Source organism: Ascaphus truei, chromosome 19 (genome assembly GCF_040206685.1).
Source record: "Ascaphus truei isolate aAscTru1 chromosome 19, aAscTru1.hap1, whole genome shotgun sequence".
Lineage (NCBI taxonomy): Eukaryota > Metazoa > Chordata > Amphibia > Anura > Ascaphidae > Ascaphus > Ascaphus truei.
Genome location: NC_134501.1, coordinates 28,310,469 through 28,324,598, shown reverse-complemented (window position 1 = coordinate 28,324,598; position 14,130 = coordinate 28,310,469). Strand labels below are relative to the sequence as shown.

The 14,130-nt window shown below is 49.7% G+C and overlaps 1 protein-coding gene across 1 annotated transcript in view; it reads left to right on the top strand.

Annotated features, from left to right (window-relative positions):
- LOC142470110 (chymotrypsinogen A-like) overlaps positions 1 to 14,130 on the top strand; it is an 80,881-nt gene that overhangs the window by 45,522 nt on the left and 21,229 nt on the right. Inside the window, exon 4 of the mRNA XM_075577047.1 lies at positions 8,712 to 8,790. Coding sequence (XP_075433162.1) covers positions 8,712 to 8,790 — 79 coding nt within the window. The remainder of the gene's footprint in view (positions 1 to 8,711; positions 8,791 to 14,130) is intronic.

The window sequence follows — 14,130 nt, the reverse complement described above, 5'->3', positions numbered from 1 at the left end:
CAAAGGAATGTGTGAAGGGTGGGTGAGTGGCCAGGATGGCTTAACCCCTGCATTACCTTTGCGAATAGTATTCTATAAGGTGATGAAGGGGTTCATTGATATGTGAATGTCATTGCAATGTATTGGCTATGTATTATTTTGGAAACGGACCACAAGGATGATGCTGGCGACGGGGCCTTCTTATTGATGAGGTTAGTAGAATTTTCTTTATTTTACTATGGTATTTAATGTTTTTAATAATGGCCAAATAATGTATTATCCCTATGTGGATAATAGTTATTTGGCACATGATTGTACTGTATGTGTTGGGGTGGTGGGAGGGGGTATTGGCCCCAAGGGTATATGGGTAGGCCTCCCTTGTGGGTAGTAGGTGTGGGTGGTTAGGCCTCATGGGGTGGGGGGGTAGTGGGGTAGGGTATGTGGGTGATGGTGGGTTAACCCCTTAATGACTGTAGCGGTTAATAACCGCTATGGTGATTAAGGGGTTAGGGGACATTACATTGGATGTTTTTATTCTTGTGTCTGTTTTGCAGAAGCAGAGGGGGCATTAGCAGGATGAAGATGAGGATGGCCTTCATCGTGGCAGCCGGACATGGGTGAGTGCTACATGCATTTAATGTATTTATTGTTCTGTATGTATTTTAAATGGACAACTGCACTAGTATCCATTTGTGGATAATAGTAATGTTGCCCATTACTGTATTGTATGTCGTGTATTGCTATGTTTATTGGGGGCAATTGTCCCCAATAAACATACTATTATGCGTTAACCCCTTCATTGCCTTAGCGGCTATTCGCTATGGTAATGAAGCAGCATTACTGTATTTTAATAATATTGTGCGGGAGCAGGGGGTCCCCTGAGCTCAACAGCATTGATTTGTGGCTCTGAGACCCCCTGCTTCAAGAGTTACAGGCCCTGGTTTGGGGCATCAGTTACAGTGTAGATGCCATGTTTATTGCGGGCACGTAGCGTACGGGACGCTATAAACATGGCGGCAACACTGCCCATCTGATCACACATACCGGGGCCTGTAACTCGGGAAGCAGGGGGTCCCTGGTCCACAAAGCAATGCGGTTCAGCTCAGGGGACCCCCTGCTCACAGTACACTATTATTAAAAATACATTCATGCTGCTTCGTTACCATAGCACATAGCCGCAAAAGTAAGGAATGATTGTTTATTGATATATGTGTTTTACTCATAGTGTAGATGTGCAGAGGGTCTCCGGTGCTGAACCGCTTTGGTTTTAGGTCCGGGGACCCCCTGCTTCCCGAGATACAGGCCCCTTTAAGGGGTGCAGGTATCCCTCTGCTTTGTTTACATTCCGCGGCCACGTGATTGGGACCTTTAAATGCAGAGGGATACCGGCACCTCATGAAGGGGCCTGTATCTCGGGAAGCAGGGGGTCTCCGGACCTGAAACCAATGCGGTTCAGCTCCGGAGACCCCCTGCACATGTACACTAAGAATAAAAATGGTTTTAAAAATAATTTTTAATGTGCCGATGTTTGCACCGAGAGAGCAGCGGATCTCTCTCTGCTGCAAACACAACTCGGCAGGGGAAGGCTTCTCGGTAGCTTCTCGCCAGGCAGCCATCTCGCCACCGGTTACTAGCTATTTTATCAAATGGTGGTGCATTCATTCGCCAGGGATTCGCCCCTTACAGCATACAGCGAGTTTAACACGCCAAAAACATGGCTAATTGCTAAACAGACTAATGCATTTTTCCGCTGCTTACTGCATGATGCCCTTAGACTCAGGTCGGCCGCCACTGTAATACCATGCATCTGGAATATGCTTTTAAACCTTCAACATGTTTTTAATTATGCACTTCCATTTATGTTATAGGGATCGTAACGAGTGGTGAGGTGACGTCATCGCATATGCACAGTTTTGTGCTCCTGCTCTCTGCTGCAGTCTGCTTCTGCCTTCGCATTCATGGTTAAAGATGCTTCGGTTACGTTGCCATGGCAACAGGGGACGCCATAGAAGTCTGGTGTGCTTACTGGCTCCGCCCGTGGATGCGCATGCGCGGTGTTAATGGCATCTGACAGCCGGATGTAAACAGAACAGCAGTGAAGCCTGACTGATGCGCAGTGATGATGGGCACCCAGGCGTCTACAGTACTCCCGTTTTTAATTATAAACAGCTGTTCTCAATTGCTTGCACAGGTTGGTGGTGGGTATATATGTTTTCCTTGGGCAGTGCTCTCTAGCACGCCCCTGAGGAAGGTCTTATACAGGACCGAAACGTTGGACTTGTTTGTGCCTGTTTGTTGTTTCAATACAATTTTTGCATCATATCCTGATTGCTGTTCTTGTCTCCTGGTGGGACACTTGGGTCACTATTGACTTCTATTGAACAACCACCTGCCTTTCTGAAGCCTTGGAAGTGCCTGCTTGTGTGTGTGTGTGTGTGTGTGTGTGTGTGTGTGTGTGTGCGTGCGTGCGTGCGTGCGTGCGTGTGTATAAAACAATTATTAAGGTTATGGTGGGTAAAAAAAGTGACAAAAACCCTCCACAGTAAAGCATAAAGCAACTGTAAATATTACTGTATGTTTATTTGCATGTCTTAGACAGGTCTGCAACACTGTCTTTCCCCATTATCGCCCAGCATACAGCGCTTCCACTGCAGCAAGGGATTCTGGGAAATGACATGCAAATGAGCACTCAGTGCCACCTTTTGTCTCAAGCTCGTATTACACAAGCAAATCCTCAAGCCAATGCATGCTGTTATAAATACAGCTTTTAGACAGAGACTGGGATGAGATGCAAAGCCATTAAACCCACTCACAGACATGTTTCAACCTTGATGGGTATCATCAGTGTGAGGTTGATTGTAATGGCTAAGCTGGTTTGAGACTAGACTAGGTATTCACCACAATTAACCAGCTTAGCCATTACGTCTGAGGATCCAGCCCAACGCACTGAAGACTACGTAAGGAGCCTCTTCAGTGTAAACACCAGCACACCATCTCAACATGGAGGGAGTGACTCCACAGACACCGAAGACTTGCTAGGTCCACGAGGAGAAGACACTGTTTCTTCAATGGTACATGCTGCCTGTGATAGCCACAGCTGCAACAGTGATCCACATGCCAGCGCGCACACGGATGCACTACAAGAGGCTCACAATCCAGGTACACCCACACGGGAGAAAACAGCCCCCACACTGACCAGCAGTCATCACACGTCCACACCAAGGAAGAGGCAACCGCACGGACCCTCCCCGCAATTACCTCAGAACGTGACCAACACACTGATGCCTCAGGCCTGACAGATATGGCCAAGTACATGATCCGCTGTGACCTGGTGCAAACAGGACTTACCAACTTTGACGACCGTCCCGAGAACTACCGAATGTGGAAGTTCGCGTTCAAGGACGCAATCAAGAGCCTGGATGTCTCAGCTATGGAAGAACTCAGGCTGCTAGCCAAATGGCTGGGGAAATAATCCATGGAACACGCGAAGAGACTCGGGGCAGCAAATGCGAACCACCCCCAAGTAGGTCTTGACCTAGTATGGGAAAGGCTAGAAGAGTGTTACGGCAGCCCCGAAGCAATCGAAGAGTGGACAGCTTACCCAAGATCACAGCTAAAGACTACTCAAAGTTTCTAGAACTCGGGGACCTGCGGCAAGAGCTGCAGTCTGCAAGAACAGACCATTCCTTGACAGGTCTCAACGTCCTAGACTCAGCTCGCGGAGTGAGACCAATCTTGGAGAAGCTACCTTACAACCTCCAAGATGATGGATTTCACAAGGCTCCAAATACTAAAGGGAGAAGCAAGTCGCCTTCCCCCCATTCTCATTCTTCTTGAGCTTTATCTGCGAAGCGGCAAGGACAAGGAACGATCCCAGCTTCATCTTGGGTGCGCAAACCACACACAGTGCAAGCAGCCTGAGGAATGAGAGACCAGTGGCGAGATACAGTAACACTCAAACACCCATCTCGGTCCACAGGACAGACATGTCCCCCACGACCCAAACTACTCCCGATCAGTCGGTCGCCGGAGACGAGGAACCAAGTGACCCAAGCACGGAATGTCCCATACACAAGAAGCCACACCCACTTAACAGGTGCTTTGGGTTCAGGATGAAGTCCCTAGAGTAACGCAAGAAGTTACTCAGAGAATTCGGAGTTTGCTTCAGGTGCTGCAATTCCATGACTCACCTAGCCAGAGACTGTAAATAAGACATCAAATGTGCAGTGTGCAAAAGTGACAAGCACGTAACATCTCTACATCCAGAGGCACTGACACTCCACCAACTCAACAACCCATCCTCCGTAGCGGAGCATGTTGGGGAGGAAGGAGGAGAGCCAACATCTGTCATGTCTCAGTGCACCGAGGTTTGCAGAAAAGGAAGTGACAAAATGTCCTGCTCCAAAATATGCCTTGTCGCAGTGCACCCCCAGGGACAACCTGAGAAGAAAATTTGGATGTATGCAATCCTCGACAATCAAAGTAACAGATCATTGGCGAAGACGGAATTCTTCAACTTATTCAACTCACAAGACAATGCCTCACCCTACACCCTCACAACCTGTGCAGGGTCAACTGAGCCAACAAGAGAAGAGCAAGCGGTTACGTCATACGTTCAGTGGATAACAGAGTGAAGATAGCTCTCCCCACACTCATCGAGTGCAACCACATGGCCGCAAACAGGGACGAGATTCCCACACCAGACATGGCACGCCATCACCCGCACCTCAGGAATAGCCAACTACATCCCGCCGGTAGAACAAGGTGCCAAGATCTTGCTGCTGCTCGGTAGGAACTTCTTGAGGGGAAGGGCAGTGGGAACAGCGCTAATGCAATGAAAATAAAAAATTAGTTACAATTAGACAACTAATAAATTTAAATACACCCCTCAATATTGAGGTGAAGGCAGCCAGGAAAAATTGGTGACACAAACCAGAAAACACAATAAAAACAGGTAAACCGGCGCCTAAAGGAAATAAAAATCTGACCAAATATAGTCCAATTCAAAAGGCTGGGATGAGTTCCATGGAAGTGTCCTCAATGTAATCTCAGACAAACAGACATGTAAGACGACAACATAAACAAGAAAAAAAGAAAGAAAAAAAGATCATAGTGCAACTAAATACAAACAACAAATCACAAATCACACTTAACACTCCGGGGCCTGGAGGGAGGATGATACAGCTCGACCGCCTAGAGACTCTGGCGGCGTGGAGCTACAGGAGTTGTGCTTCCCAGCGGTGCAGAGTCTCTAGGCGGTCGAGCTGTATCATCCTCCCTCCAGGCCCCGGAGTGTTAAGTGTGATTGAGCTACAGGCGTATACACATCAGCATTGCTGTAAGTAGGGTCTCAATTTTAGCCCCACTGGATGCCATCACTTCATTAGTGGTTTTTGCCCAACAAGCACATGTTTGTTGTTTTTATATTTACATTTTAATCATTGTATTATTAAACTGCTGTCTTATTTTGCCTACTATATCAGTGATTTGTTATTTGTATTTAGTTGCACTATGATCTTTTTTTCTTTCTTTTTTTCTCGTTTATGTTGTCGTCTTACATGTCTGTTTGTCTGAGATTACATTGAGGACACTTCCATGGAACTCATCCCAGCCTTTTGAATTGGACTATATTTGGTCAGATTTTTATTTCCTTTAGGCGCCGGTTTATCTGTTTTTATTAGGAACTTCTTGAGGGTACATAAAGTCCGTAAACAGCGTAACGGACCCCACAATGCACCACACGCCCAAAGACTTGACCTAGGATGGGTGATAGTGGGCAACGTGTGCACTGACAAAGGGCACGGACAAGATTATGTTGACGCCCGCAGAATGGTAATAACAGAATATGGACACACATCCCTCTCTGAACCATGTCTTGGCCATCTCCAAGTGACAGGAGGGCCAAGTGAAGAGAAGAGACAAGGTCATACCCCTGATATCAACAAAAACATCCTCACATCAGGGGGATGTGACAATGGCCTAGGATGCTTAGTGGTTCAGACAACCAAGGATGACGAGTCGACTCCACCGAAGGAAGAAAATAACCTCCTGAGGGTGACCGACAAAGGGATCGTCCAAAAGACAATAAACAATCGGACGGTCCTCCCGCGAGCAATTGCACAGCTAAGACGTACAGTTGTTCCTCTCCGCAGAATACCAAGTGGCAAAGCAGCCAGCTGCCACGGCTGGCATAGCCGCAAAAGATTGCGCCCTGCAGGTGAAGCCACAGTGGCAAAAAGACTGTCCTCTCACACGTCAAAAAAGGGACAGTCGCAGAGACATTTCACAAAGGCATTTACAAGAACAAAAGAGACTGTTCTTCGTCATGTCCAGGGAGAAAACAACCTCCTGACGGCAGTTAACAAAGAGACACAAAGGAGTATCGTCAAAATACGTGGAGATGTTCTCGTGCAAGAGAAACGTTCCGATGACCTAGGGTGTATAGCGTTCCAGACAACAAGGGACGGTAACATACAAGTACCATCGATGGAAGATGGAGAATCCCAGAAGATAATGGATAAGGAGCTCTTCAGGACAGATCGGGCAGTTGGGGGACCCCGCTACCATTCCATTCACCAAGAAGACGCCTCCCAAACAACAAAGAACATGCCATCTCTAGGCTCACTTCGTTCCGCTGCGACCTACAAAGGAAACCGGAGACCAAACATAACTTTGTGGCCTTCACCCATATGACATTCCTTAGCGGCCATGCAAAGCCAGCACCTTCACTGAAGGAAGGCGAAAAACGCTGGTACCTCCAATCAGCTGGGGTCTACCACCTTCAGGAACCATATCAAATCCGGGTAGTGTTCAGCTCCAGCGCTCAGCACCAGGGAGTCTCCCTGAACGACGCCCTCTTCACTGGACCAGACTTGACAACCAGTCTTCTAGGAGTGTTGATCCGCTTCTGCAAGGAACCAAAAGCCATCTCCTTCTGCCAAATGCCAGGTGATAGAGTGACAGGCTACCACGACTGGCATACCTACAAGGGGATGCACTCTGTACAGTGGCGACACGTTTAATCTTTAGTTGGCTAGTTCCGCAAGCCGGGAGATTTCTCGGCTTGCTAGCCAAATCCCCTCGGCGTGCCGCGCGTCACCGATGCGCGGTCACGCTTCATCGGGTGCCTGCGTCCCATGCGCGCGTGCCCAGGGCTCCCCGAGGGAGCCCTGGTGTCCCGCGATGTAGGGGACGGCGGTGGGGGGTCCCGGGGGACCCGGCGGACCCGGAGAGTGGAGGGGGAAGCCCCGATCGGAGGACCGCTCCTCCGAGGCTTCGGCACGCGCACGGGACACCCCGGCGTGTGCCCGGTTACTGTCGCGGCCGAGACCAGGTAAAGGTAAGAATAAACTCGGCCGCGACAGTAGGTGAAACTACAGAGACAAATGGACTGTTCACATACTTTATTATAGTGGTATCTCCAGATACCAGACGGGGAGTGTCATGGAACAGGATTCCATATTTCTCTGTCTCCCTTTGCAGTTCATGGAATTAATTTCTCTCTAGTTCAGCTGTCTGTTATTTCCCCTGTCACAGCAGTTTGCTGCATGTGAAAGGGCAACATTTTGCTACACATGTTGTTTACTCAGACATAGTCAGTGTGTTGCTATAGCAACCTCAGCCTTTCTCTCAGAATGGGCTAGTCTGCTCTCTCCCCCTCTGCCTTGCTCACAGATGGTCTGTTCCCAGGCTATCTTACCCAGAGTACACTCACACTTCCTTTTCCACCTTAGATCACAGTGAGTACAGACCTGTCTGCATCTACCCCTGGTAAGGCCTTTCTGTCTTACCATAGTCCACCTCATAGAAGCATTCCAGATAGAGAAGCAATCTCTACTCACACTACACCTACACGTACCCGTTGTTTTCTACTTCTGCAATAAAATTTAAAAAGATATTGAGGACTTGTTATGATGCTGATGAAGCACTGAATAGTGTGAAACGTGTTGCGGAGTATATACAGTACTTGTTGGTGCCCAGACGTTTGGTTGTACAAGTTCCAGCTTCTTACAAAGCTTTGAGCTGGTTTTACCTGCTCGAGTGGGACGTGAAGTACACAGGCGATTGGAGTGCAGCTCCATACGGGTCCTGCGACAGCCGCAACCCGGAAGTAAGATCTGAGCCTTGCCGGGCAAGCCAGCCCCAGCGCGCGGGACTGAACTGCAAACATCAGGCAATACCTCCTGCGCCTACCCATCCCCTTGGCTCCACCATTCTTATACTGGCCGCTACTGGACATTTTTAATATGATGTGTAAGTTCTTAGATTTTATTATACCAATTGTCTAATACATTTTTCTTAACCCTTGGTGCGCTTCTGTGTTTTTTTCACTAACTGGAGCTATTCATACTTCAAATGTGACCCTAGTTTCAGGATAAAATTAACCCATGTGCTCCTAAATGACAGGCATACTGGATGAACACATACATGTTAGAGAGTAATTAGAGGGTAACCAATTAGTTTGACCCAAAATACTTTGTGCTACTGTGTGACAGTTATAGTTAAGTCTAAATAACCAAGTTAAAAAAATGAATATTTATCCGGTATCTCAGGTGAGCTCCTTTATGAGCACATGTGTCTCTCCCTATGTTATTTGGAGGAGGGTGTGGTACTCAAGATTTGAAAGTTGAAAAACCTATTGATACTCCGGCGCCACCTATACGCTCTAATACCCTCATGCTGTGACCTCTGGTATTAACGATGGTATTTCCACGTCTTTCTCTCTTGCACAGAACTTCCCATGTTGCTGTTTTGGGTATGTACGATCGGGCTTCCACATCTGAAGCCAGGCAGGTCAAAAGCATCTCCAAGGTAAGGTACTGATAGATGAAGATTGTATGGAAGGCAAACAAGGGGGCGGGGGGCTTCTCTAAAAGTTTTGATGCCGGGGGGGGAATGGGGGAGGCGATCAAGTTTGCTACTTTTTTCCCTGCATTCCTGAAGTGTTTATTATTATTATCATTGTTTCTTTGTAAAGCACCAACATATTCCGTAGCGCGGTATGATGCGGGTGCGCGAGATGTAAATTACATAAACTGAATGACATACAGGTAAGGACAGATGTGCACTAACAGATACAGAAGGTAATGAGGGCTTTGATCCTTAGGTTGCGATTATAGTGCCAGCAATGGCTCGCGTAGCTGCAGAAACAAGTACCTTGCTTCCAATGTAGTTGCTCATAGTGCCCTGCGACCATGCAGAGGCGTGACAGACAGGCAGAATGAATTTGTCTCTCCAAGCGGACAGCCATGTGACGTCAGCATCACGTGAAATGGTTCAGCCAATGAGGCAAACCGCTCACGTGACATCAGCGTCACGTGAGGCAGTTCGGCCAATGAGCGCAAACCGCTCATGTGACATCACCGCAACGCCTCTGCCACACCTCCATGTTGCCTCCCGATGCCTCCTGCCTACAGTGCAGGTTTCGCGTGAGTGACGTCACGCGGTCGCGTGCGCACCCTGCAGCCGGCACTGTAATCACTGCCTAAGAGTGAGACGCAGGGGAGAAAAATACATGCAAGGTAGAGGGGGGTGAGTGAGGAAAAGGGAGTGAGACGAAGGGGAGAGAAAGACATGGGAAGAGGGGGGAAATAGAGGGGGCTCGTGAGGTGTCGAATGTGGGCTGCTAACAATACCGCATGAGGGAGGCCCAGATGTAACTCTAGTCCTGGGCCCCGGGAAATCTGTCAGCGGCCCTGGTCTACATACGCCAAGAGAAATCTTGGGGCCCAGGTCAAATTAAGGGAGCAACCCCCACCCCCTGATTAATCCCCCTCCCCCCATCTTCACCTTGTAATCACCACATCTCACCACTCCCCCCCCCCCCCCCTATTAAACCCCACATGCACAGTGTATTCTATGTTGGGATATGGGGAGAGACAGAGAGGGGAGGAAAAAGAAGAGAAGGGGGAGGAAGGGGGCAAGAGAGAGATGGTGGGAAGAGAGAGAGAGAGTAGAGCAGGAGAGAGAGGAGGGCAAGAGAGAGAGGAGGGCAGGAGAGAGAGGAGGGCAGGAGAGAGAGGAGGGCAGGAGAGAGAGGAAGGCAGGAGAGAGAGGAGGGCAGGAGAGAGAGGAGGGCAGGAGAGAGAGAAGGGCAGGAGAGAGGAGGGGGAAAGAGAGAGGGGGGGGGGGAAGGAGAGAGAAGGGAGAAGGAGAGAGGGGGAAAGAGAGAGAGGGGAGGAAGAGGAGAGAGGGGGAAAGAGAGAGATAGAGGGGAGGAAGGAGAGAGATGGGAGGAAGGAGAGAGAGGGGGAATAGAGAGAAAGAGGGGGGAGGAGAGAGGGGGGAAGGAGAGAGGGGGAAGGAGAGTGAGGGGGTGTGAGGGGGTGTGAGAGTGAGGGGGAGTGAGAGTGAGGGGGGTGAGAGTGAGGGGGAGTGAGAGTGAGGGGGAGTAAGCAGGGGAGGGGGAATGAGGGAGGAGGGGGAGTGAGATGGGGAGGGGGAGTGAGAGTGAGGGGGTGTGAGAGTGAGGGGGTGTGAGAGTCAGGGGGTGAGAGTGAGGGGGCGAGGGGGGGGTTAGGGGGGAGGGGGAGTGAGGGGGAGGGGGAGTGAAGGGTATGGGGAGTGAGGGGTGAGGGGGAGTGAGGGGGAGTGAGGGTGAGGGGGAGTGAGGGTGAGGGGGTAGGGAGATAAAGGGACAAGGAGAAAAGGGGTGAGGAGAGAAGGGGGAGAGAGGGGGAGGGAGAGAGAAAAGGGAAGGAGATAGAGATGGAGAGGGAGAGGGGGAAGAAAATGGAGAGGGGGGAAGAAAAGAGAGAGGGGGACAGAAAAGGAAAGGGGGAAAGGAGACAGATAGCGAGAAGGAGAGATGGGGAAGGAGAGATAGAAGGTGTGAAGGAGAGAAAGAGACAAGGGAAGGAGAAAGAGACAGGGGAAGAGATATACAGATGGAAGAGAGAGGAGTGAGAGAGATGGGAGGAGAGAGAGGGGAAGAAAGAGGAGTGAGAGTGAGAGAGAGAGGAGAAGGAGAGAGGGGACAGGGATATTAGAAGAGAGAGGAGTGAGAGAGAGGGGACAGGGATATAGAAAGAGAGGATCTGAGTGTGCCTGCTCCCTACTAACTACCCTGGAGGCGTGACGGGCCCTTTTAGAAACTTGTATAGAGGGGTCTGCCAAGCTGCCTGCTGAAAGGTGTCCACAGAGGTGCCTGTCAGGGGAACCTCCCTTCAACCAGTCTACAACATGCTGCCTGGACAGGCACCTCCACAGACATCTTTCAGCTGGCCCCCTCTGTGGATCAGGCCAGATTAGGTTTTATGGCAGGATAGTGGGGGGGAGAGGGGAAGCAGCTGGGGGTCGCATGTAGGATAGCTCGGGAGCCGCAGGTTGCACCTCTGGTATAGGGGGCCGTTTGTAACATTACTTTTTTGTTTACACAATTGATTGTGACCTGTCCTAAGACATTTTGTCAGCAAAATAGACTTTGCCACTCAATACCTACTTAGCGTGTGGATATGTGAGCATGAGAGTAATTTTGGCTCCAGCAGATAGCTTATCAGCAGTGGGGGGGGGGGGGGGGAGGTAGCTACGAATCGGCTTCTGTGGGATCCTCCAGTTTAGATAACATTAAAAAATGAGTTCAATAGCAGGAATTACACAGCACCCAATAATATAACTTTATGACCCATTATGCAGAGCCCTGGAGAGTACAATACAGCAGATCCTTACATTGTGTCAGTGAGCAAATTGCATTATCTGATATTTGTCATGGGAGACCAGCACTTTTAACACCTTAATACCCGGATCCTTTTATTCAGCAAAGCGAAGAGGTAAAATAAATTGTGATTTATTTACAGAATAAACACACACACACATTAGTTTACAATTACACTAAAAATACACTTACTGGGACGGGGGCAAATGAAAAATCTTGTTCCCAAAACGAAATCTGTGGAAATTGAGTCTCTAGACACAATTTCCCTGGAGTGGGAGTTACACGTGAATAGAGCTGGAAACAGTCTTTAGTCAGTGGCGCCTCTCGCAACCACTGTTACTCCGCCGGTGCTGCTTCCTTCGTTCTGCCGCTGTAGTATTGGATCTGGAACTCTTAGTTCTTACGAACTCTTGACTTTGGTTACGATGGTATAAAGTCTTAAAATGAAGCTTAGTTGAATCTTGTTACATGATGAATCTTAGATGGAACTGCCTCCTGATTGGCTGCAGGGATTCTTATGCAGTAAAAACCCCAATCTTTTTTTTTGTTTGTTTCAATCTTTTTTTATTAAAGATCAAAAACATACAAGTTATTACAACTGCTTAAAAACATTACGATTATCTTTCTCAATTTGATCTCAATGAGCGGCAGTCTCAGCGCTTTTAGGTGAGAACAGAAAGAGAAGAAGTAACAACAGAAGGGGGAAGGGAAAAGAAGAGGGGGGAGGGGTGGGAAGAGAGGGTCCATATACAGGGTGCGAGTCGTAAGGGGGGAAGGAAGAAGGGAGCAGTGGTAGAGGAGGGCAACAGAGGCCTCCAATGCACCCTCTGAACCATATCCTCCAGAACTCCTAGCTCTGAAGCCACGGTTCCCATATCTTATAGTACTGATCTGTAGTTTGATTTGTAGAGCTGTCAGCTTTTCCATAATCATTACTTTGTTTATTCTTCTAATGGGGTAAGGTGAGGTGCAGGGGGGGTGGAAGGTGTGGTGCAGGGGGGGGAATGTGAGGTGCAGGGGGGGAAAGGTGAGGTGCGGGGGGGGGGAAGGTGAGGTACAGGGGGGGGAAGGTGAGTTGCAGGGCGGGAAAGGTGAGGTGCAGGGGAGGGGGAAGGTGAGGTGCAGGGGGGGAAATGCAGGGGGGAAGGTGAGGTGCAGGGGGGGAGGTGAGGTGTGGTGCAGGGAGGAGAATGAGGTGAAGTGCAGAGTGGGTGAGGTGTAGTGGGGTGAGGTGCAGGGGGGGTGATGTGAGGTGCAAGGGGGGTGAGGTGTAGTGGGGTGATGTGATGTGAGGTGCGGAGGGTGATGTGAGGTGCAGGGGTGTGATGTGAGGTGAGTTGCAGGGGGTTGATATGAGGGGCAGGGGGGTTGATGTGAGTTGCAGAGGGTGATGTGAGGTGCCGGGGGTGAGGTGTAGGTTATGTGAGGTGCAGGGGGGGAGGTGAGGTGAGGTGCAGCGGGGGAGGATGTGCAGGGGGGGATGATGTGAGGTACAGGGGGATGATGTGAGGTGCAGGGGGGGATGATGTGGGGTGATGTGAGGTGCAGGGGGGGGATAAGGTGAGGTGCAGGGGGGTAAGATGAGGTGCAGGGGGGGTAAGGTGATGTGCGGGGGAGTAAGGTGAGGTGCAGGTGGGGTAAGGTGAGGTGCAGGGGGGTAAGGTGAGGTGCAGGGGGTGGAAGGTGAGGTGTAGGGGGGAGAGTGATGTGAGGTGCAGGGGGGTGAGGTGAAGGGGGGGGGTGTGTGGTCTTCAGGGGGGTATTGTGTGTTATGTGGAGGGGGAGTATTGTGTATGGGTGAGGGGGAGAGATGGGGGTGTGAGAGAGGGTGAATCTCGCAAAGGTTGATGATGAGGGGTGCTGGGGCAGATATATGTGGATGGTGAGGGGTGCTGGGGGAGAATAATGAGGGGTGCTGGAGGAGATATGAGGATGATGATGATAATGAGAGGTGCTGGGAGAGCTATGGTGATGATGATGATGATGATGATGATTTTACCCGTGCGGCCCGAATCTGTTTTCCTTGGAGCAGTTCGGCCCTTCTCGCGTTACAAGTTGTGTAGTCCTCTGCTCTAGAGGGAGGGTTGATTTCTTCCAGGCCGCGGCTATAGAGCACCTTGCGGCAGTTAGTATGGAAGAAACCAGCTTCCCCATTGGTGGGGGTAGATCGTCTACTGGTTTTGACAGCAAAAACGTCAAAGGATCGACGGGAACTCTCAGCTTCGTGACATCAAATATTAGTCTTTGGATCATAGAACAGGATCTCTGGACTCCTGGGCATGTCCACCATATATGGACCATATCCCCTTATTGGCCACATCCTCTCCAACATAAATCCTATCTTAAACTCTGCAGCCAATCTCTCCGTGGGAACAAATATTCCCACCTATCCCAAAGTTGCCCATACTTGGCAAAAGCTGGCAGAGGTCTTCTTAGTTTGCTAAGGGCATGTGCGAACCTCGCACATTTGCTGCTTAGCATACCAGACCCGTCCCCCT